Here is a 22,230-nt window from a genome sequence, read left to right as displayed (position 1 = left end):
TCGTTTTTGTTGGGTGTTACTTTTTATCCATTGGGAATATGGGATTGGTTTGAAGGTTGATGTTCCAAGTAAATCAACTTCATAATGATTATCTTGACAATCTAAATAAAGTGGGAAATGTTGTAAATTATTTATTTGTGATTGTTCAATATCAGTTTTAACTGCATATTTGCATTCTAATCGAGGTGATGTTTCGTTTTCTGCAAGGTAGAATTTTATATTTTTGGGTATTTCAACTGTTGTTTTTCGTGTAAGTAATTCAGGTGGTGTATTTCGACTTAAGGTGTCTGGTAATGCAAGATTTTTTCCTGCAGTCCAAACTATATGTAAGTTTGGAAACTTCATTAGAATTAGTTGAAATCTGTAAACTCGGTGGTTTGGGTTAGATTTCTGTGTGAAAAGAAAAATGATTGGTTTGTGGTCTGTGAATAAAACTGTTGGATGTTTTGATCCAAGTATCAGAAATTCATATTCTGTCAGTGTATATATTATGGCTGTACATTCTCTCATTAGAGTTGAGAGTCGTAGCTCTGCTTGAGTGAATAATCGGGAATTTGCTGATATCAGGTTCATTTTATTTGTACCATTATGTGATTGTAATAGTGCTGCGCCGATGCCAAAGTTCGAAGCATCGCACATTGCATAAAATGGTTGATCAGGGTCTGGAATTGTGTTTGAAATTTGTTCAGTTAAAAGTTTCTTTATTTCTTCGAATCGTGCTTGATGTTCTGTATTCCATTCAAAATTATTTTGTTGTCTAAGGATGTTGTAAAATGGTCGTAGATATAATTGCATTTTATAAACATATTTACTTAAAAAGTTTAACATTCCAAGGAATTCTTGGATTTTCTTTTTATTTGTTGGTGGTTGGAGTTTTTGAATAGCGTCAATGCGTGATTTCAGTGGAGTGATTGTTTTTCTTTCGATGTTATGTCCTAAGAATTTTTCTCTTGTCAAAAAGAAGTGTGATTTATCGGGGGCGGCCTTCAGATTTTCGTTCTGAAGTATTTGGTGGTATTTTTCTAAAACATTGAACATTTCGTCTTTTGTTTGTGATTGCATAAAAACATCGTCTAGATAGGTGATTGCGTTTTTCTTGAGTATTAGTGGTCTAAAAATTTTGCTCATAAAAGCTGAAAATGCTGCTGGTCCTATGGATATTCCATAGAATAAGCGGTTAAATTCATATTGTTGGTTTCCGATAACAAATTGTGTTAAACGTCGTGATTGTTCATCTAGTGGCATTTGATTGTATGCACTATTCATATCGGCGGTTGTAAAGTATTTGCCGTTTATTTTTGTTAAAATAACTTGTATTGGTTCAATGGGCCAATTACATTTTGATTCATCTATGAGTGAATTGAGGTATCTAGCATCGAGAACGATTTTTAATGATTCTCCTTTAGCTAGTATGATAACGGGGTTGATGAATGTGTTGCCTTTTGGTTGTTCTTCTTTATTAACTGGTGATATAATATTGTACTGTTCTAAAATATCGAGTAATCTGTTTACTTTATCATGTAAGTGAATTGGTACTTTACTTGCTCTCTGTTTTTTGAAAACTGCGTCTGGTTTTAATGGGAGATGTAGTGATGAACTGATTTTGCCAACATCGAATTTTGATGTTGCATAGACTGATGAATATTTAATGAGCTGTTTGGCTAATTTTTCGAATTCGTCTTGTGTTATTTGTGAATGTTGGAAATTAAACATTGTTAAAAATTTTTGTTGGTCCTCTGTGTAGTAACTGATGTTGAATGTAGGTTTGAAATATGGAGTTTTTGTGAAATAATCCGTATTTCTGTTTTCGTTATTTATTATATTATTTATAGATAATTCTTCATTAAGAATTGTAGATTGGCAAATATCTAGTAATTGGAGTATATTATTTACGCGATAGGCTTTTTCGTGTATTGGTGATATTGTAGCATAAAAGCTGAAAATGCTGCTGGTCCTATGGATATTCCATAGAATAAGCGGTTAAATTCATATTGTTGGTTTCCGATAACAAATTGTGTTAAACGTCGTGATTGTTCATCTAGTGGCATTTGATTGTATGCACTATTCATATCGGCGGTTGTAAAGTATTTGCCGTTTATTTTTGTTAAAATAACTTGTATTGGTTCAATGGGCCAATTACATTTTGATTCATCTATGAGTGAATTGAGGTATCTAGCATCGAGAACGATTTTTAATGATTCTCCTTTAGCTAGTATGATAACGGGGTTGATGAATGTGTTGCCTTTTGGTTGTTCTTCTTTATTAACTGGTGATATAATATTGTACTGTTCTAAAATATCGAGTAATCTGTTTACTTTATCATGTAAGTGAATTGGTACTTTACTTTTGTTGGTCCTCTGTGTAGTTACTGATGTTGAATGTAGGTTTGAAATATGGAGTTTTTGTGAAATAATCCGTATTTCTGTTTTCGTTATTTATTATATTATTTATAGATAATTCTTCATTAAGAATTGTAGATTGGCAAATATCTAGTAATTGGAGTATATTATTTACGCGATAGGCTTTTTCGTGTATTGGTGATATTGTAGCGTTGGTTTCACAATATCCTAAAAGTCCTAAAGGTAATGTTACTTGGTAGGGTGTGTTGTTATAAACATGTAAGGAAATAATATCTGAATTCGAATTTTTCAAATATTTTATTGATGAGATTGTGATTTTGAAAAATTTGTGAATAGGTTTGAATTCAAAATCTGACATATAAAATTTTTGTTTGTTTTGTTCTTTATCATATTGGTGAACTTGTTTGATTGAAAAATTATATATGTTTCCTGATAGTGGTTTCAGGTGTTTTCTTCGTTGGTTATATATTGGATAAAATTTTGAAAAGAATGGTGGTTGTTTGTTTAATCTTTGAAAAAATGTTAGGGATGTTTCTTTTGTTTTTGTATATTTATCTTTGATTAATATTTTACTATTTAGTATATTAATTGTTGGTATATACTTCGAAATAAATGGTATTCCAATGATATTATATTTAATATCAGTGATATGGAATATTTGTTTAAATGGCTTGTTTAGAATTTTACTTTGCTCCATTGTTCTGGTAGGGAGGAGAAATAATTGGATTTTTCCGTAGTTTATCAATGTTGATCCTTGTGCTGTTGCTAGTTTGCTGGAGGTTTCAAGAGGTGTTAGCTTTGGGTGTAAGGATTTTATTTCATTCCATGTGGGGATGTTTATTATGTTTGATTCTGCTCCTGAATCAATTAAAAAATCTATTTCAAGGTCTGGTGGTTGAAATTCTTTATTTCTTGGGCTTTCTAAGAGAAATGGTATTGTCCAAATTTTTTCTTTGGGTTTTTCTTTTTGTATATTTTGATAAATGTGGTTTGTATTCAAGCATTTTGTTTTGGTGTTTTTATTGGTTTGATTTGTAGTGTTAATCTCATTTGTTTCTTGTGTCGTTGGTGTGGAATTTATGGGTGTAGTGTAATAATTTTGAAGAAATTCTGATTGATTTTCATATATATGTGATGGAAAGGGTTGTTCATATATGACAGATTCATAGTCATTTTCGACTTTTATCATATTGATAGTAAGAGTGTTTTCAGTATCACTTTCTGAATCTGATGATGTACAGTTTATTTGATTGAGTTGTAACGTATCAGTTACTGTGTCATCAATACTTGGGGGGTCTGATGTTGTTTCTGGGTTAGCTTGTACTTGATTGATTTGTCTTTGATGTTTAGGTGTACTGCTTCTATGACGATTATTAGAGTTATTATAGTGATTATTATTCCGGTGTGGTGATTGGGAATAATTTCTATAACGATTATTATAACTTGAGTGTCGATTTTGTGAATTATTTCGCGATCTGTTTTGGTAATTATTGTTTGGTCTGTTATAGTTCGATCTATTATATGAGTTATTCCTTGATCGATTGTTCGGGTAATTCTGGTTTCGGTTGTTTGAATAACTTCTATTTCTATTATAGGAGTAGTTTCTATTCCTATTGTATGATGAATTTCGTGATTGGTTGTTTGGATAGTAGTTATTTCTTGATTGGGAATTAGATCTAGAAACAAATCGTTGTGTATTTGAATTTGATCTGGAGTAGTTATTTCTACTATTTGGTCTATTGTAGTGATTTTGTGATGAGTTTTGTGTATTTCTTCGTTCTGGTGATCTTCCTCTATAACTTGAGTTATATGGGGATTGATTTCTTGTATAACTTGTATTGTTCGGAAGTGGCTTTCCTGAACTGTTGTTGCTGTATACATTTTTGTTTGGTAGATTTTGATCTTTTTTCATGTATTGATAGAATGATTTATTTGGTTCTTTGTATTTTTGAGGTTTATTTTGACTATCTTGCTGTTTTTGTCTACATTCGGAAATACTATGTCCGTATCGGCGGCAATAATTACACCATTTTTTGAAAGATGGTTTGCCTTTAAAGTTCGGGTTCTTTTCGTAAATATTGAGTATTTCAGTGATTTTTTCAACGAGGTCTGTTTCTGATTCCTGTATATTATTAATATTAGTGGGAGTCGTTTCAATTTTGTTAACGTATTGTAATTTCAGATTTTCCGTTTCTTCTAGTTTCATCGTGATTTCTGCTTGTTCTAATTTGTCTACTAGTTTTCGAAAATCTAAATCGGGTTCTCGAATTGAAGAAGGATGGGATGCTCTCTTTTTTATTGCTATTTTCCTTAATTGTGGTGTTAAGGTCATCATTAAGATTTCTGTCATCTTTGTGTTTTTATAGTCATGTGTATTTAGTGAGTATGCTTTTCGAACTAGTGTTTCGATTCGTACTGCTATTTGCTTGATGGTTTCGTTTGGTAATCTGCGAATTTCATTACATAAAACTCTTTGTTGTTGTTTGTTTCTTTCGGAGTCAAACATTTTTGAAAATTCTTGTGTAAATCTTTTCCAGTTTGATTTTATTTCTAGAGGTAGTACTGAAAACCATTTTTGGGCTGCGCCATCTAAGGTTGTTTGTATCAACGCTGTGCGTCGATGTATCCAGTTTTGATGTAGTGGCGTATTAATTGGTTCAGGTCCTATATTTAAAATCAAATTTGCTGTTACTGCATTTAAATAATCTTCTACAGAGTATTCAGGGTCTGTTCCTGTGAAGACCATTAAAGGTTTGTTTGATGTTATTGATGATCCACCCATAAGGTATGGATTCATTGTCATTTGTAATGATTCTGCTGCATTTGGCATTTGAGAAAAATTTGAAAGTTGGTTTCTTGTTATTTCATGTTGTTGGAGATAATATGGGAGTGGTATTTCATTTTGCATTTGTGATGCTTGATACGAGTGTGCAGTCATTGGATTTTGTTGTTGAATTGGTTGAAAAGATTGTGTATTAATTAGATTTTGTTGTTGAATTGGTTGTTGATGTTGTGCATCTATTGATTGTGGAGAAAAATTTCTATGATTTGTACGTGTTCTCTGTATTCCTTGTCTACGATATTCTTGAGTATTTGGTGCAAATATATCTGGTTGTAAGAAATCGTCATCTGAGGATAAATAATCCATTTGATAAGATGTTTGTTTTTTATTTTTATTCTGTTGAAAAAATGGGTAATTTTCACTGCGATCCTGTGGAGGATTTGGTTGAAAATTTTTGGAATTGTATTGGGCTGTTGGGTTATCCCAGTTTCGAGGTTTTGTATATTGATTAAAATTCCTTTGTGGTTGATAATTTGTTTTTGATGGATGTGTATAATTATAATTATGGTCTGCAAAGTTGTTTCTAGTGAATGTTTTGCGTGTTTTTGATGGTATTGTCATGGGTCTGTATGTTTGGTAATCCATATGTGAATATTTAGGGGCAACCGAAGGTTTAACGGTTGATTGTAAGGTTACCTGTGTTTGTGAAGGATTTGTATTTCTTGGTGTTGTTAAATTTGGGCGTATTGGTGAAATACTTTGTTGTGTAGTTGTTGTGTGTACAATTTCTTCATTTATGAAGTGTGATGGTGTCTGGATATCTTGTTGAGTAAGATTCCTAGTTCCATTGAGGTTTTCGTTGTGTATGACTGTCGAGTTTAAACTATTATTTTGTGTATCGGGTAAAAATGTATTATAGTTTAATGGTGTTGCATCAATTGTTAATGGTATTACTCTTACGTAATCTCTTATGTAAGATATTGTACCTATTGCTTGACTTGAGATTGATTGTGGAAAGCTTATAAATGCGGGATGAGACCATTCGGGGTCCCAAACATAATCTGATTGTTCTGTGATAGCGGTATCATCGTTCGAATTTTGGGGTCTAAAATTTTTTCTTGCTTGTGCAATTAAATCAATATTGTGTGTGAAATAATCTATTATGAACCATGCCAAAATTTTTTGTAAATCGTGTTTGGTATGTTGTGAAACGTCGTCTTTCGTGAAATTTTCTTTAATGATGTTTAAATAACTAGAGAGTAGTGTAATTTCATGTCGTACTTTCAAATGTTTAGATGTTTCTGTCGGTGAGACATTTGTTAATGGGATTTCGTTTTCTAATATCGAAATATAACTATATATTATTGCGAAAACTTCATTGGTGAAAATGGAGTTTGCTCTTTGTGAGTTTTGGTATTGGATGCTTTTTATATATTCTGAAAAAACTTTTGAAAATTCTAAATCAAGATCGTCTGTTTGTATAGTATATGTTCTATTATTATGGTTTGGTGAGGTGAATTCTATGGAGTAGATTCCATACTGTTGTGTTATGTTGCATATATCTTTTAAGTAGTGATCTATGATTTGTCTTTTGATTTTTACATCGGGGAACTCTGTTTTACATGGACTGATTCCGGGTTCAAATAAGTTTACGAGTAAATTTTGACAAAATATGTGTTGTCCTCTATCAGTATCTGCATCTACTATAAAAGGAAAGATTTCATCATCATCTGGAGTTTCGTCACCTGGAGTGTGCGTTGAGCTCATTTTTTCGTTCGATGACTGTTAATATGTAATTATTAATGTGTCGAATTGGTTGATTCCAATTGTATAGATGTACTGGTTTGTGTTTGTACTGCTTTTTTATTCTTCTTTTTCCTCTTTGTGATGAATTTGAAGTTGTTTCTGAGTCAGAAAAATATAATTGATCGTGAAGTGGGTAATTTTTATCTATTGATTCTTTTAGTTTGTAAAGTTCGTCTAAACTGTTGGTTTCTGATTCTGAAAATGCGTTTCGGTTTTTTGAAAATCTTTTTCGTGTTATTTGTCTTTGTTTAGTTATTATTTTCCTCTTTAGTGTTTGTCGTTTTGTGCGAATGTATCCAACTGTTTGTGTATGAGGTGTGATTACAAGGTCGTATTTTTTGTTATCTATTTCACAATTGTGTAAAATGATTGTTTGTTTATTTCCTAGGTTTTTAAATGACATAAGGTTTAGGATGACGGATGCAAAAGGTTGTTAAATGATTTCTATTTTCCTAAACTGTTAGTTCTTACGATTTTTTGGTTAGCTTAACCTGGGTCTATTTGTTCAGGGTTGGAGAGAAAAGTATATCGATTCCGAAGAATGATTTTTACTTTCTCGTGACTAGTATAAGCTAAGGTGTTAACTTACTTAATCTTACTTAGGGGTAGTGATTGTGTTCAAGGGTTGGAGAATAGTAAATCGATCCACAAGGTTCAGGTATAATTAGAACGCGAGTAGTTCGTTAGATACTATTTTAAACTTACTAAGTCTAAGATTTATCCTGGGTCTGGTAAGAGGGGGGGTCAAGTGAAGGATGAATAACCGAAGTTCTTCACTGTTTATCCTAATTTGAATGATTAGTTTTGTTTAAAAATTTCTATTAGTCTTGGGTCTTTAGAAAGGGTTGGGTAGTGAATCGACGTTTGAGGTCGTTAGACACTAATTAAGTGGGTGGGGGAGAACAAAGTTGTTCTGTTTTGATCCAAGGATAAGCCTTGATGATCAAATTTAAAATTTAATTAAGTAGAAAATGATTTAAGATCCAAGGATAAGCCTTGATGATCTGGTTTTAAAATTAAGTGACTTTAAGTTTTAATAAAGTTTTAAATGTGTGTAAAAGAAAGATTTAGTGTTTTGATGATATTAGTGAGTTGATGATTGCTGTTATGTTTTAGGTGATGAAGCTGGAACAACAAGATGATTTATGATTACTAACCATTTATTGTCATGCTACTAATTTTTATTTTTATTTTCCAATAAATATTTTTCAAACATGTTTTGTATAATACTGCAGAGTTTTAGGAAAACGATCTTAGATCTTTTTATCAATCGTTATTGTATAATATTAATTTTGTTTAGCGCCTTAAATGATTTTGAAGAGTAACTTCAAGGTTTTATGTTTGCAAATGGAAATCTAAATTCATTGCAAGTAGTATTCGAAATATAAAAGTTTGTTCTGGCTTTTGCCGAACTATCATATAACTATACGGCAAGTTTCTACTTTGTCGTATGTCGTCTTTGGTTCGAGGTCTTCTTCCAATTCCGGGTAGTTCGATTATGGTTCGGAATATTGGCTCTGATCTATTGAGTCGGAGAGACATTTCAATTAAATTATTGTCGTATAACATTTTGTAAATGTTTTTGTCTAATTTCTAATCTATTTTTGGTTAATTCTAATCTAGTAAGGTCTTGTTCGAGACTTATGGTCGCACCAGATGAGTTAGGACCGAAGTGTAACTCATAGAGTAATTTCGGATAGGGTACACCGTCTGCTCGTCACGCTATCTTATTTTCGGCCGGATAGATTCGTGCAACTTCTTAGTCTAATACCGATCCTAATCTTACTCTTATACTATCTAGTCTCAGGTTGTTTAACTAGTCTCTGCTAGGCTCAATAGATCTAGGGTATACTGGTTTATTGCGGCTGCTGAAGTGCTCGGGAGAGTCCAACTAATTTCTAAGTTAAATTCAAATCTCTCTGGTGCTGAAATTACAAGTAACTTCAGCACTTACAAATAAGTGGGTTGTTAGTTAGATGGATCATGATTGGTTAATATTAAATACTTTACATTGGTAAAACATTTAATTTATCCAATCATAAAATATAGTTTAGATCAGGTTCCAAAACGATCGGCAACACGAAAATGAGGGATCATCAAATTTAATTTTTAGCTACCAAATTTTTTACGACATTTTTAGTGCAGCAAGGCCAACTACGTGTTACTTTGCTATCAAAATATTCATACTTCATTTTTTTCTAAGAGTTTTTCTGTTCTTCTGTTGCTACTTCTGTAATCACTCAGCCGAAGTGTGTTTAGTGCGGACGAGGAGATGGACAAAATAGTGGACATGGTCAATGTCGTGGACAACCTCCGACAAGACCTCGAGCCGCAGGACTCGACCGCCACGCTTGCCCCCTCGAACCCCCCGGCTTCCGCTTCTAACAAATAGCGGAGTGAAAAACCACAATTTCCATTCAAATAACTATACCGTCGTGGAATTAATCCAGAAAAGTTTCGGAGTTTTATTTATAATCAATTTGGTGAGCCAAACCCAAAAGTTTTTAATATGACTATATTTATACTTTAAAAGACAAAGAAAGCGTAAGTTTAACGTACCGTAACATTGTAGATTATTTTTTTAATAAAAGAAATAAAAATGTGTTCTAATACTTGTTATAACTGGAATTAGGTAAACTCAGGCAAATTGACATCAGGAAGTGCTGAAATTGAAATTGACATCAGGAAGTGCTCAAATTCCTCACTCTGAATTGATTGAAAACATTTTTGAGTAATTGAACGAAGGCAAAAACTAACTTCATGGAATGAATTTCGTCAAGTTGATGAATAATAATGTCTGCAACTACCCTAATTTCGATAAAACATGCCTTTAAAAACATTTTGGCAGAAAGTTAACTAACATCCTACTTTTCATCTGAATTATCAGTTGAATTTAGAATTGAGGGTGAACTCGTAATTTTCTCGTGGCAGGAGACGAACTTTCAATCAAGGCTCTAAAACTTTGTCGACATTTTCCTTAGGTGAAAGAAACTGATTTTTTTCTACTCTCTCAAAACCCTATTCAGTAAATTTGCGATCAGAGTAGTGTATTAGTACGAACCTTCTTTTTTTCTTACCTAACTCGCAATTAAAAGCGTTGATTGAAAGTGAAAAGTGTTCACTTATTTTGTAGAACTTTTGTTATATCACGATCTAGCATTGGAAATTTCGCATCATCTATTTTTTTTGCTTTATTTGTGGCTAGTGTTTTCTATGTTGGGCCTCATAACTTATAGGTTGCAGATGAAATCCGAGACCTAGCCGAATTTTTACTAATTCGAGGCATATTATTTTTCTACTTCTATTTATAGAGCCGCGCTGCTTTTGGTCGTGTTCTAGCAGTGTTTGCGAACCCTTATACAAATTTAGGAATAAGTAATTCAGATGCAAAGTCGAAGATAAAATGGTCAAACAAGGGATTTTAATTGTTTACAATCGCGTATAATGGATTTAATATGTAAAACTTGAAATAGAAGCTGGGATTATAATATTTGATTATATGTGACTATACTTAATAATAATTGTATCGAAAAACAGATGGACTAATAATCGATTATAATCGATTAAATTGTAATTTAATTGATTTTGATTTGTTTCTTAAAAAAGAGATTATAGCTAACGATTAATTGATTAAAAACGATATTTTTCTCAGTTTTAGTGAAACTGGTACCAAAATTATAACAAAACTTAAAAATAACGCTTAAAACTGAATGCGAAAAGCAAAGCTTCGACTCTGTGTAAAACTGTTCGCCGCACTTGAGATATTGACGTTCCGAGATCAATTGATATTCAAGGTGCTTGAATTGATAAACATCAAAAGAGACTGAATTTAGGGAAATTGCAAAAACATGGACGCTCGCCTAAAAATCCAGTAGCGATACGTTAGCAATTATTGCAAGATTATTCCGAATTTCGGACATTACATGAGAGAATCTCCATTTTTTTATTGTTAAGAAAAACCCTGAAAAACGGGAGTGCAAAAGTATGTAACCTGACTTATATTTTTTTTTTGGCAAAACAAAGTTTAGAGAGCAAAAAATTTCCACGAGAGGTAGAAATCAGAGATGAAGCAGTAAAACTTAGTTTGACCACAATTACAACTAACAGTGGCAATCCCGGCAGTACCAGTGACGATCCTTGAATTCACACGCAACGCAATTTCAAAAAATTAAAAAACTGAAAAATTAAAATTGAAAAGAGAGCTAAGAAAGCAAAAACTTGACAATAGTGTAAATGCAGCAGACAAAACAGCTATAGAAATAAGAAACAATTATCCCTGGTTCGTAATTACCATCACAGAAAAAATTTTCATAAAGTATTTCAGCAAAAACTAACTTCCAGCAGAACAAATATTGTTATTAGACTTTGAATATCTTGATTTTTTATCAACAGTACACTCTGAAAAAAAAAATATGTTTTCAAACGAAGTGGAATAAAAGAGTCTTTTTTCTTAAATAATAGTTTTTGTTAAATTTTAGACTTGATTTTTGCCATTTTGTGTTTCGCGAGTGTCTTCTTTTCTTGTATGTACAAAACAAAACTAAGAAATAGCGGTTGTGCCTCACCCACTTATGATCAAGCAGAACGTTCCGACTTGCTGTGATACGCAATTTTACGACCAGAATCGGGGTTCAGAAATTTGACGATACATCCTCGTGATCACGCAACAGAAAAGCGTTTCATAAAAAAAAACATCAACATTTTTTTTTCGGAAAACTATATTTAAATGAAAATTTGAATTTATTCTGAAAAGATCGACCTTACTTCCAATTTTGAGTTCTCAAACATAAACCAAACCATACATAGTAGGAAACAAATCAAAACCTGGAACATTTATGTTGAGCATAAATCTTTTAGAATGAAAAAAGTTGGGAAAGCAAGAAATACAAAGATTTTTGAAAAAAAGTAATTTGATAATAATTATACTTCGAAGAAATTGGTAAACAAATACTCTTCAAAAACAGTCGCAATACTGACGGTGTCTAAGGAAGAAATTATTTAATAACTTCAATCAGAAATCACGGCGCTACTACTGACATCTCAGCGCAATACTTAACACCAAAAATAGTATTTGATTTCATCATAATTGCTTAATTACGAAAAAGATTGATTAACTGTTTGATAAATTTACTATTCCGCTGGCCGTTATTCATGTGTAACGGACAAGTTAATGAAACCGATGTATACAAACTTAAAGTTTAAAGTGAAAAGTTACAAAAACTTTTGACCGGAGACAGCAGAGTTATAGACAGAGGTTTTGGTATATTTGTACTCGATATCAGGTGAATAAAAAAAATAACAACCTAGGTTTCAATGTCAACTGTGGAGGAGAAATTTAAAACAAAAAAGTAACCTGTGTGTGTAATTCATTAGGCACCGCCAAAAACCAGAACGTTACAAAATTGAAAAATCTTTTTGAACGTTTTGTAGTTTGTCTAGGATCATTTCAGTTACTATTTGGAGACTTTCAAAAAAATAGTTTGCGTACATGAAAAAAAATTGACTCAGTTTTGTAGCCTTATTATGAAAAAAAAACCTTTCCGTATGAAAAATATAAAACGAAAGAGGTAGCAGCGAAGATAAAACATGTCTAGATTCAACCTTTACATCTATAAAGGCTTCATCCTTGTATAAAATAACAATTTATGTGAACTTTTTAATCACGTTTTTGAAACTATTAGAAGGATACATCGAGCAAAAAAATACAGACAAAAAGTTCTTTTGTTTCTATAAACTGGTAACTAATTTTGTTTTAAAAACAGATAGGCAACAACTTAAGAACTGACTTTAAGCTTTTGGGTCAAGAAGCCTTGATTTCAGTTGCAAGGAGACTTTTCATCAAATACAGGCAATGTTAAGCGATAATTGAAATTAATTGTTTCCAGAGGAGTCATTAAGAGAAACGGACGACAAAATTTGTGAGAGTGAGCGCCAAGTGGAGAAGGATTCCAACAGGAGAATAGTATAAAAATGGGACAGTGCAATTTTCGTAAGACGGGACGATACAAGCTAGAATTTTTGTTTAGTAAAAGTTTTTCACAAGTTGTTATAGTTACATTATACGTTGTTTTCTTCAAGGAAAACTCAAACTCAAAAAGTTTATTGAAAACGATAAAATGTACACCAATCGATTCCGCAAGTTACTATAAAGAACAATTGAAACACTTTTACTGGAACTTTATAAATTTTTAATTTCAATATGATGTAATAGCAAACAAGTTGAAAATCAAATTCAATCGGAAAAAAATGAGTTTAATATTAACAGATGATTTAGATTTTTATCCTTAAAGAAGTCATTTAATTCTAATTTTCACGTAGAATTTGAATCAGCTCATGCATTGCGGGCAAAAAAGAAAAAAAACACTAAAAAGCACTAAAATACACTAAAGAAAAAACACTAAAAACACCAAAAAGCTTCACATAAACGAACTCTGAAAACATCCCTGTAAACATATTCGCATTGAAATCGAAATTGTGAGCCTTAGAAAAAATCTGAATCTGCATAGTTTTTGCGTTTAATATTATTATTAGTCTATATCGGTATAGTTTTTCCTACAAAAAATAAAAATTTATATTATAACAGAGGTTCACTTGAGCGAGCTCCAAGAATCTTTAAGTAAATCTTTAAGTAAGACTGTAAATTAGTGTTTTTATGAAACTATTGCTATCCGACTATTCTTATATTATATAATGATTAAAAAAGCAAAAAAAATTAATGATCAAATATGAAAAAAAAACGGAAGATCTCAATTGATATAAGAACTCGAGAATTTTACAACAGTTGCAAATATGTTTTTCAATTTTTTTGATGAATTGCAAAATGACACGGATTTAATGCAAAATGAAAGTTCCAATTATTGTAGTCTAGAGACTACAAAAATAGGAAATAATGAGCTATAAACTATTCCGAACTATTCCGATCTCACGGTTTCAGTTTTTTCCTTATGCTTTCATTCTCATCAACGTTTCTGACATAAAAGTTCATTCATCTGAACATTTTTAACAGATGAGTACCGGGAAAAAACACCGGTAGTATTGCAGAACCATCAGTATTAAATTTTTTTGTTGCACTGATGACGTCTGAAAACAGACTTAATTTGTCTATTGACAATCTATCAGACTGGGATTTTTAAGGATGATTATATTATATAAATTATTCGATGAATAAGGACCTATACTTTATAATGATTTTTTCTACCCCCATGGTCACCTTCCTAGTACCTTTTTGATGTGGGATTTTCATCATATATACGTTCACATCTCACATCAGGCAGGATGGCTTAGATAAGTTCTGCTCGGAGATGTCAAATTAGATTAGACCATTTCAGGTGATGTTAACTGAAAAGAATTAGCTATAGGAGATTAAAGAGAATTGCTGCTGCGATGAAATGACGTCAAAAGCAATTGTGTTTTATGGATCCCTAGCTTATATTACTGTTTATAATCCGAAAAGACGTTTGCAGCGTAACGTTCTGACAAAAACTCTGCGAAAATAAACCATCCTTCTAGAAGAACCCAAACAATTAGATGTAACTTTTTCAGGTATCCTTCAAAATATAAACTTCTTGAAGAGTGGGGAGGAGAGGGGAGGGGAGACTAGAAACATGCAAACATTTTAGTGAAAAACTTACTTTTCTTAAAAAGGTTCAAAAACTGGCAAATTAGGGTCTTTTTGTGTTTTGAGAAAGCTCGAAAAATCAATTCTGTCGACCCCAAAAAAGTCGCCAAAATTTTCATGTTTTAAAACCCATGCCCCGAACTTCAGTTATTTTAAGTTATTTAAATGACTAACAATTGCGACCAGTTTTTTTTTGTAAAACAAAGGAAAAAATCCAAAATAGTCTTTTTCAGATTTTTTGATTTCTTATGGCACTGGGGAGGCGGTAACAGAGCCTTCGTAAAAACTAATTTCACATCCTTTTCCAAACATGAAACAACAAGTTCATTCAGGGCTGGATTTAGGGAAAGGGGCGGATGGGGGTTGGACGCCCCCCTTTAAGGATTCGATCCCCTGCCGACCCAAAGGGTCCCCCCTGTGTTCTACTTTGAGATATCCATTTTTGGTGACGGACTCTAAAAATTTTCTAAGGCGTCTTCGGCGCCAAAATATATTAAATTTGAGGGGGAAGCGCGCGCCAAAAAAAACGCAATTTTTTGGTCAAAATTTTCCAAAAAGTGCCTAAAAACGCATTTTTTGGCATGTTTTTCAATGTTTTCAAAATTTTGCCTGCGGCGCAAAAAGTTTGGCCAAAGTAGCATCTTTTGAATGCTTAATGCTTTGAGGGAGCTCGGAAAATCAATTTGGTCGAAAATTTTTTGAAAAATCCAACCCCCCACCATTACAGAAAATCCTAGATCCGCCCTTAGTTCATTATCGAGTTTGCTTCACTCAAACTTGAATATACAGCAAATTTCAACCCGATTTTCGCGACATCGAGTTTGGAAGCTTGGAAAATGATCGACTCAAAATTGAAAAAATCTTATCATTGGGCTCCTACGGTTGAACCTGATGTTTTTTTTGCAACTTATGAGCTATGTTACTTGAAGATATATTGTCTCCAAAAGGATCAAAAACAGGGGCGGACTTAGGGGGGCGGGTGGCTGACGCCTTCTCCTCAGGAATTTGACCCCCTGCCGACCCAAAGGGTCACCCTTTTTACTTTTTTGAGATATCGATTTTTTGGTGACGGACCCTAAAATGTTTCTAAAAATTTTCCATAATAACTAATTTTGAGAGAAGAGCGCGCGCCGAAAAAACTCAATTTTTTGGTCAAAATTTTCCAAAAGTTGCCTAAAAAACGCCTTTTTTGGCCTTTTTTTCAAAATTTAATTTTGCCTGCGGCGCAGAAAATTTGGTCAAAATGGGGTCTTTATAGTGATTTAATTTAGGAGAGCTCAGAAAATTAATTTGGTCGACCTAAAAAAAGGTCGACAAAATTTTCGAAATCCCCCCCCCCCCCCCCTCAAGAAAATCCTAAATCCGCCCCTGATCAAAAATATCGAAAATTTATCGGATTTTGATTTGTTGAAGTGCGAATGTGTTATGTTAATTGCACCACGCTTTTTTGAAATTCTTGATTTTTTCAGCAAATTTTGGCTTTTTCAGCAATCTTCAAGTTAAAAAAGTAATTCCAATGACTTTTCAAGGAAGTAATTAAATTAGAAAGTTGATGGAGTTTGTATGTCTGTTCTTTTGAATTGTGCTAATTCATTGTCATGCTAGCAAAAACCTTAACACATGCTAGCATAGTATTAATCCAAAAAAGTGTCCATTTTGAGCTTGGTTTTCTAAGACTTGTGCAGTTCCCCAAGAGGGGTATCTGATTTTGTGTTTTGTCACCCTGATCATTCTTTTTGTTCATACTCTGAGTGATCTCTTCAATTGGATGGAATCTTATGTAATAGGAATTTCCGTACATGGAATATTTTAGCATGATCCTTTCGCCATGAGAAGATTTTTGCAATGAATCGCAATCGTACCAATTCAGATTTCGTACATTTTGCGGTTCGGAAAAAAACCCGCGCCAATAATGTGGTTTGATGTCCAAACGATCGCCCTCGACTTTTGGTATTTCCTCCAGACTAACGCTACGAAAACTGTTTTCAAACCTCAAAACGACTGTTTTTCAGACTTCAAAACGACTGTTTTCGGACATTATGGCGCCTAAACTCCCGACTATCGTGATTTATTTTCAGGTTAAATTTCGGCTAATTCCCAGAATATCGAGACTAGTTCTGGACTAACGCAAACGAAATTTGATATTTCAAACTTTTGACCGCGACTATAAAACCCTGTCCAGGCTATGATATTTTGGTCGCGGTATTCCCGTATTAACATCAGGTTCCGGGATACGAGAACAGCCCCTGGAACCCGAGCTATCCCCTAATATCCGCATCTGACAGAGAAAAAACCACAATACAAATATGATTTTCATACACGTTCCTCTCTGTAAATCTAAATTAAAAATCACCCAAAAAATAACTGCTCTTTATACATACTTAACGCTATTGGGGCCATTGGAGCACTGTGCTGTATGCGCGGCATTGCTTAAAATATAGAGAATTACAAGTACACTTTAAAAACTGGTAACTACAAAAACAAATGTCAGTACCATTCCCAAATCCATTATATTCCGTTCTTCCTCAGACATAGCACCATCATCGTAGGCTCAGCATCTTTTTCGCTGTCTGGGGACTTGAAAGCCCTCTTCAAGCTAATCTAACCCGTTGTTGAACTATTCAAAACCGCCGTCCAATCTAGATAGGTATTAAGTATCTCACATCACATCACCTCTCAATCGCCTTTAACTGAAATATAAATAGATTTTAGCTACACATCGCATTAATCAGACAGATTTAACGGCCGATACTTCAAACAATGAGAAGTATAGGCCGTTTATACGATTTAACAACTGAAGACAGTGGTAAATTTAGTGAAAACTGAAAATTTAAACCAAATTTGAATTGTCATCTAACAAATCCTAACTGGTTCTTGCTGATTTTTGATAAATTATCTGGTGATCTGGATTTATTTTGAAGAAAAAAAAATGAAAATAATTGCTAAATTTCAATCATCAATCCGTTAGTTTTTGCTAAATTTTCAATTCTATTGAAGATTTTTTGAACGGTCAAGTTTTTTAGATTGTTCAAAAACTCAGTTCACAACAAGTAAAGTCATCAACAAATAAGCTTATTTTAATGTTTCATAAACCATATCTATAGTGTTTGTTCTCTCTGTCTTAGCAGCTGTTTAACAAAGAACTTACAGCGGTTATCAATTTTACAAAGAACTTTTCTGCTTGGCGATCAGTAGTCTTTGAGTTCATCCTCTTGTACAGATGCATCTGGTCCTAGTAAGGTAGCTAACAATAGCATCTTCAGTTTACATTAGCACCACTTTTTATAGACAAATAATTAATCCTCACTGATTTCGTTCTTAGGCGTTTTGTTTTGAAGTAAATCAATTTGTTCTACTGTAGTATAAAGATTTGGTAACTTCTGTAATTTATAACCTCTGTGTTTATAAAACTCTTTACTTGGCAGAACCAACTAAAATTTTGCACTGATCCGTTGTACAACTCTAAGGACTTGAGTGACAGATTACTTTTCAGCTTATTAGCGCTTTACGATATTACCCATTACAATTTATACGATTTTACTCGGAATAATGAACAAATGAATTTTGAAATCTTAAGCAAATTTAATGTTGTTTTGACTTTCGAAAAAAAGCCGGAATATTTGTGCTCGGGTTGATTTTTTTCTAAAGAAAAATTTTGACTTTTAACTAGCCATTTTTGACAGAATTTTCTATCCTTCGAAAACTATTTTCGTTTTGAGCTCAAACTTCAGAAGATATTTGGCTTGATTCTGTTTTGTATGGTCATGGGGGTTAAAAGGTTGTCAATTTGGCCAGCTTCAGACAATTAACATGCGATTTATTTCGCGATTTTGACGCGCAAGCGGAGATTTAATCCCTCTTAGAAATTGCTTCAAACTGAAATCAGGTATGCTACTTGGAATAATTAAAACTTTGTTTTCTGCAAAACATATTACTTTACACTTAATATAGCGTGTTTGAAAAAATGATATTTTGTAAAAGGTAATTCAACTTATATGCAATTAAAAGAATAAAAATAAGTGAACTAATCTGAATGTTAAAACATTAAAAAGTGAAAGAGCGTTCTCTCAGCTGGAGAGATTGGAATTATCAAGCTCATAACGTAAATGAACTGTTAAATCAATGAGTTAAGTAAATTAAGTACATAAATGGAATTACATCATTCCTCAAAGCAGGAAAACTTTAAGTTACAGTATTAAACAATAACAGCTACTTTTCCCCCTTCATGAGAAAATGAAGAAAAAAGTCATAAAGCGCAGTTTTATTCTGCAACAAAATGATAAAGAAGGTTAACTAGAAATTAATTGTGCAACTGCTAAACCGCTAATGACATTGTACTTCAAATCAAGAATGGTAACTTTACTGATTAACAAAAAGTGTAAAGTGTAATGGTTATTACAGCAATTATGAGGTAGTAATCTAACGGATTTTATGAATGGGTTTTAAGTGGAGTGTACATTTGCTCCCAAAAATTTAAAAAATTAGGGTATACACAATCACTTCCCGAATGGAGTATTGTTTATGCCAAGTATCGAAGAACATAAGTGGGGGTTCAAGTTAACATTGGTTAGAAGAAACACAACCAACACAAAACGGGAAAAGGAGAATGAAATAAGGAGTTTTCTTTTCAGGTTTTATCACCACTGATCAATTTTTCTAGTTCAGCACCGTACAGTTCGCTGTATATATCAAAGTTTTTTGTCGTAGTCTTCGATGACCATTCTTAGGAATTGGCCTTTTAAAGAGGGAAAATATATAAGTTCTACAGTATTTTCAGACAATATGGCCAAGTTATCTGAAGGGTCTTTTGTGCTAGTGTTAGTGGAGACTCGTTTGAACTGGTAGGGTCTAAGTTGATTGGATTAGAGGCTGATCCTGATGTTTTGTCAAATTGCTGTATGACATCTATGTAATGCCTTTTACTATGGATTTTCGATGGGCCCAAATTTTGACTTGACCGACTTAAAAACGTTTCGTTACCGGAGTTAGCAGTTGTCGGTTGTTCTATAGGGGCCTCGTCAGATGAGTCGACGATCTCGAAAATTGGAACATTTATTGAGGGTTCCTCTGGTTGTGCTGAATCGCTCCTATCCGGCGGATTAGTAGGAAGTTTGGAATCGTGTGTGACATCTGCGTTAGATGTCACTGTGGGTTCCTTAGATTTGGTTAGAATGATGCTTATTGGGATCTCAAAATCCAAGTTATCCTTGGAGGTTAGAGGATTAGAGATAGTTTTTTGCGCATCCAATTGTTAATGCTATTCAAAATAATTGGATTCCTAACCATATTCCTACAAGGGAAAGCTCTAACTATCCATTCCCAGTCACTAATATCGGTTTATCCGAAGGAATGAATCTATAATCAACGGAAGCTAGGTAACCTGTGTTGTAGATTGTTTTCCCTTGCTCTGGTGTTTTTGTACGATGTGGCCATCTCGATCTCTTTTCTCGTCCTCGGTCCGGGTTTTCTAGACGTGGGTGTTTTCCTTTGGTTGGAACGCTTCGCACCAACTTCAATATCAGGCTGAGGAAAAAAACGGGAATGAGATGTTACCTGTAAAACAACAATCATGAGATGATTTAAATTTCGATAAGGGAACATCTGACTTTCTGATAATTCGTCCGTCGGATCATTCAACCGTAGATTTTGAAGCAATATTTATTTTCTAGTTCAAGTTCTAATAAAAAGGGTATCCGTTCATGCTCTCTTTGGTTTTTCGAAGAATATTACCTTTATATGGGCTGTGGAGTGGCATCCTTGACAAAGGGGTTTTGAGGGGGATGGGTAACCCGATTCGTATCTCTTTTCCAGAGGCGATTGATTTGTCTTGGGAAGAACGATGTCCTTGTCATCGGCATTCCAGTCTAAGGCTCGTTCCTTATATAGCATTGATTTCCTTTTGTCTAAAATTCCATGGGATAGTTTACAAGACGCGAATTGTTTCCAATTGGTGTTTGATTTTCCATTGAAATGTATTTCGAACGGATAGCATTTAATTTTTGATCGTTGAGAAGGTCGATGGTTCCAATTAAGTTCTGAGATTGCGTCTTGTACTTTATAATTCTGAAGTTCTCGGCCCATTGCCAGTAGTTTGATTTTTAAAGAAAACACAAATTTTTCAACTAATCCGTTGGTGCGGTGATCGCCTACTGCACATAAAATTAATTTTATGTATTAGATTCACAAAAAAAAATTAAAATCTTGACTGGTAAAGCAAGATTAGTGATCTACGCCAGAAGAATATGGAATATTGTAAATAGATGTAATCATGAAGAAAGTCCTAAAATGTTTTTGCTGAAGTAGATTTAGCAATTTTAGCTGACGGAATTTTCGAAAATCTATCGATATATAAAAAGATGTATCTGTTTGTGTCCCAATGAGATTCCAAAAGACCAGCGAAACCTAAATTAAGTTCTTCATTAGGTTCAGACAGAGGGTAGGTTTGCTAATTTGTTGGTTTGGGATAATATTCTTTAGCTTTTAACTTGTTTTAGTGCATTCTGAACAGTTTATGCAATGAAAGTAAGTTTTTCTATTTATATGAGCCAGAGTGGGCGTCGTTATTTGGCCAGAGGGGGCGTCGTGTAAAGTCTTCATCATGAGAATGCGACATGAGAGTCTGTTTCTGAGATAGCGCAATGATCCTGCTGACTGATCCTGCTGACTGCGCCCTAATCCTGCTGACTGCGCCATGATAAAATGTTAGTTTATCACAGCTAATTCTGTTTATATACAGTTAAAAGAATAAAAGAATAAGAAAGTTGAAACATTAAAAAATGAAAGAGCTTTCATTCCACCAGAGAGAATTAAAGTATCAAGGTCATAACGCAAATTACCTGTTAAATCAGTTAAGGTTAAGCTAACTAAACTATGCGCATAAGTGATTTTCAAAATAAAAACAAACAAAAAACAAAACAAAATCAAAAAAAGATCTTGGATCAAACATCCAATCTGAACAAAAAAGCTAGCCGTATCAAAAGAAAATCTAAGCTTTTTGACCTCTCTTAGATTTGTCTTCTCAGAAAAGTTTTTGTTCTTCCCAAAGCAACATGATCAGCAAACATAATATTTGATTTATTCGGGGAATTGGTGGGACAAATTAGCTGAACCTGAATTGATTCGAACGCAAAATTAATCGCAGCGTTCAATCAATATCAGCTTACGGCTTGATTAACGTATTTTAGAAAAAACTCAAAAGTAAGAATTTTAGAAAAACTCAGAATGGAGCGCGTGCCAACAAAAACACATTTTTTAGGCTTAAACGTTCCAAAAGGACTGAAAATTCTTTCTCGACCTGTTTTCCCAAAAATATGGTCAAAATATGGTCTCTGTAGTGATTTGAGAGGGCTCGGAAAATCAATTTGGTCGACCTCAAAAAAGTTTCAGCAAAATTTTAGAAATTTTTTTGAAAATCTCCCGCCATCGAGAAAATTCTAGATCCATCAGAGGCTGTAAGAAAACTCGAATTAGGTAAAACTTGAGGGGTAATTCTGGTTAAACAAAAATTATTTAAAAAATTAATAGGTTTTTAGTTTTGAAAACTTTTGCCCTACAATGAATATCAATCACACAAGAAAATTAATTTTGTTGAAGGTGAAAAATAGATAGATAGTTTGGATCAATAAGTTCTGTATGACTTCTGAGCCAGAATACTTCGCCCTGTG

The 22,230-nt window shown here is 33.3% G+C and overlaps 2 protein-coding genes across 3 annotated transcripts in view; both read left to right on the top strand.

Annotated features, from left to right (window-relative positions):
- LOC134846426 (transient receptor potential cation channel subfamily M member 3-like) overlaps positions 1 to 9,502 on the top strand; it is a 43,143-nt gene extending 33,641 nt beyond the window's left edge. For both annotated transcript variants that reach the window (XM_063863780.1, XM_063863779.1), the window contains exon 20: positions 9,208 to 9,502. In XM_063863780.1, the coding sequence (XP_063719850.1) occupies positions 9,208 to 9,340 (133 nt within the window). In that variant the 3' untranslated portion in view covers positions 9,341 to 9,502. The remainder of the gene's footprint in view (positions 1 to 9,207) is intronic.
- Positions 1 to 22,230, top strand: part of LOC134847010 (zinc finger protein ubi-d4-like) — a 601,556-nt gene that overhangs the window by 197,650 nt on the left and 381,676 nt on the right. The window lies entirely within an intron of this gene.

Source organism: Symsagittifera roscoffensis, chromosome 5 (assembly GCF_963678635.1).
Source record: "Symsagittifera roscoffensis chromosome 5, txSymRosc1.1, whole genome shotgun sequence".
Lineage (NCBI taxonomy): Eukaryota > Metazoa > Xenacoelomorpha > Acoela > Convolutidae > Symsagittifera > Symsagittifera roscoffensis.
The sequence above is the reverse complement of the archived record's forward strand: the minus strand, read 5'-3'. Positions and strand labels throughout refer to the sequence as shown.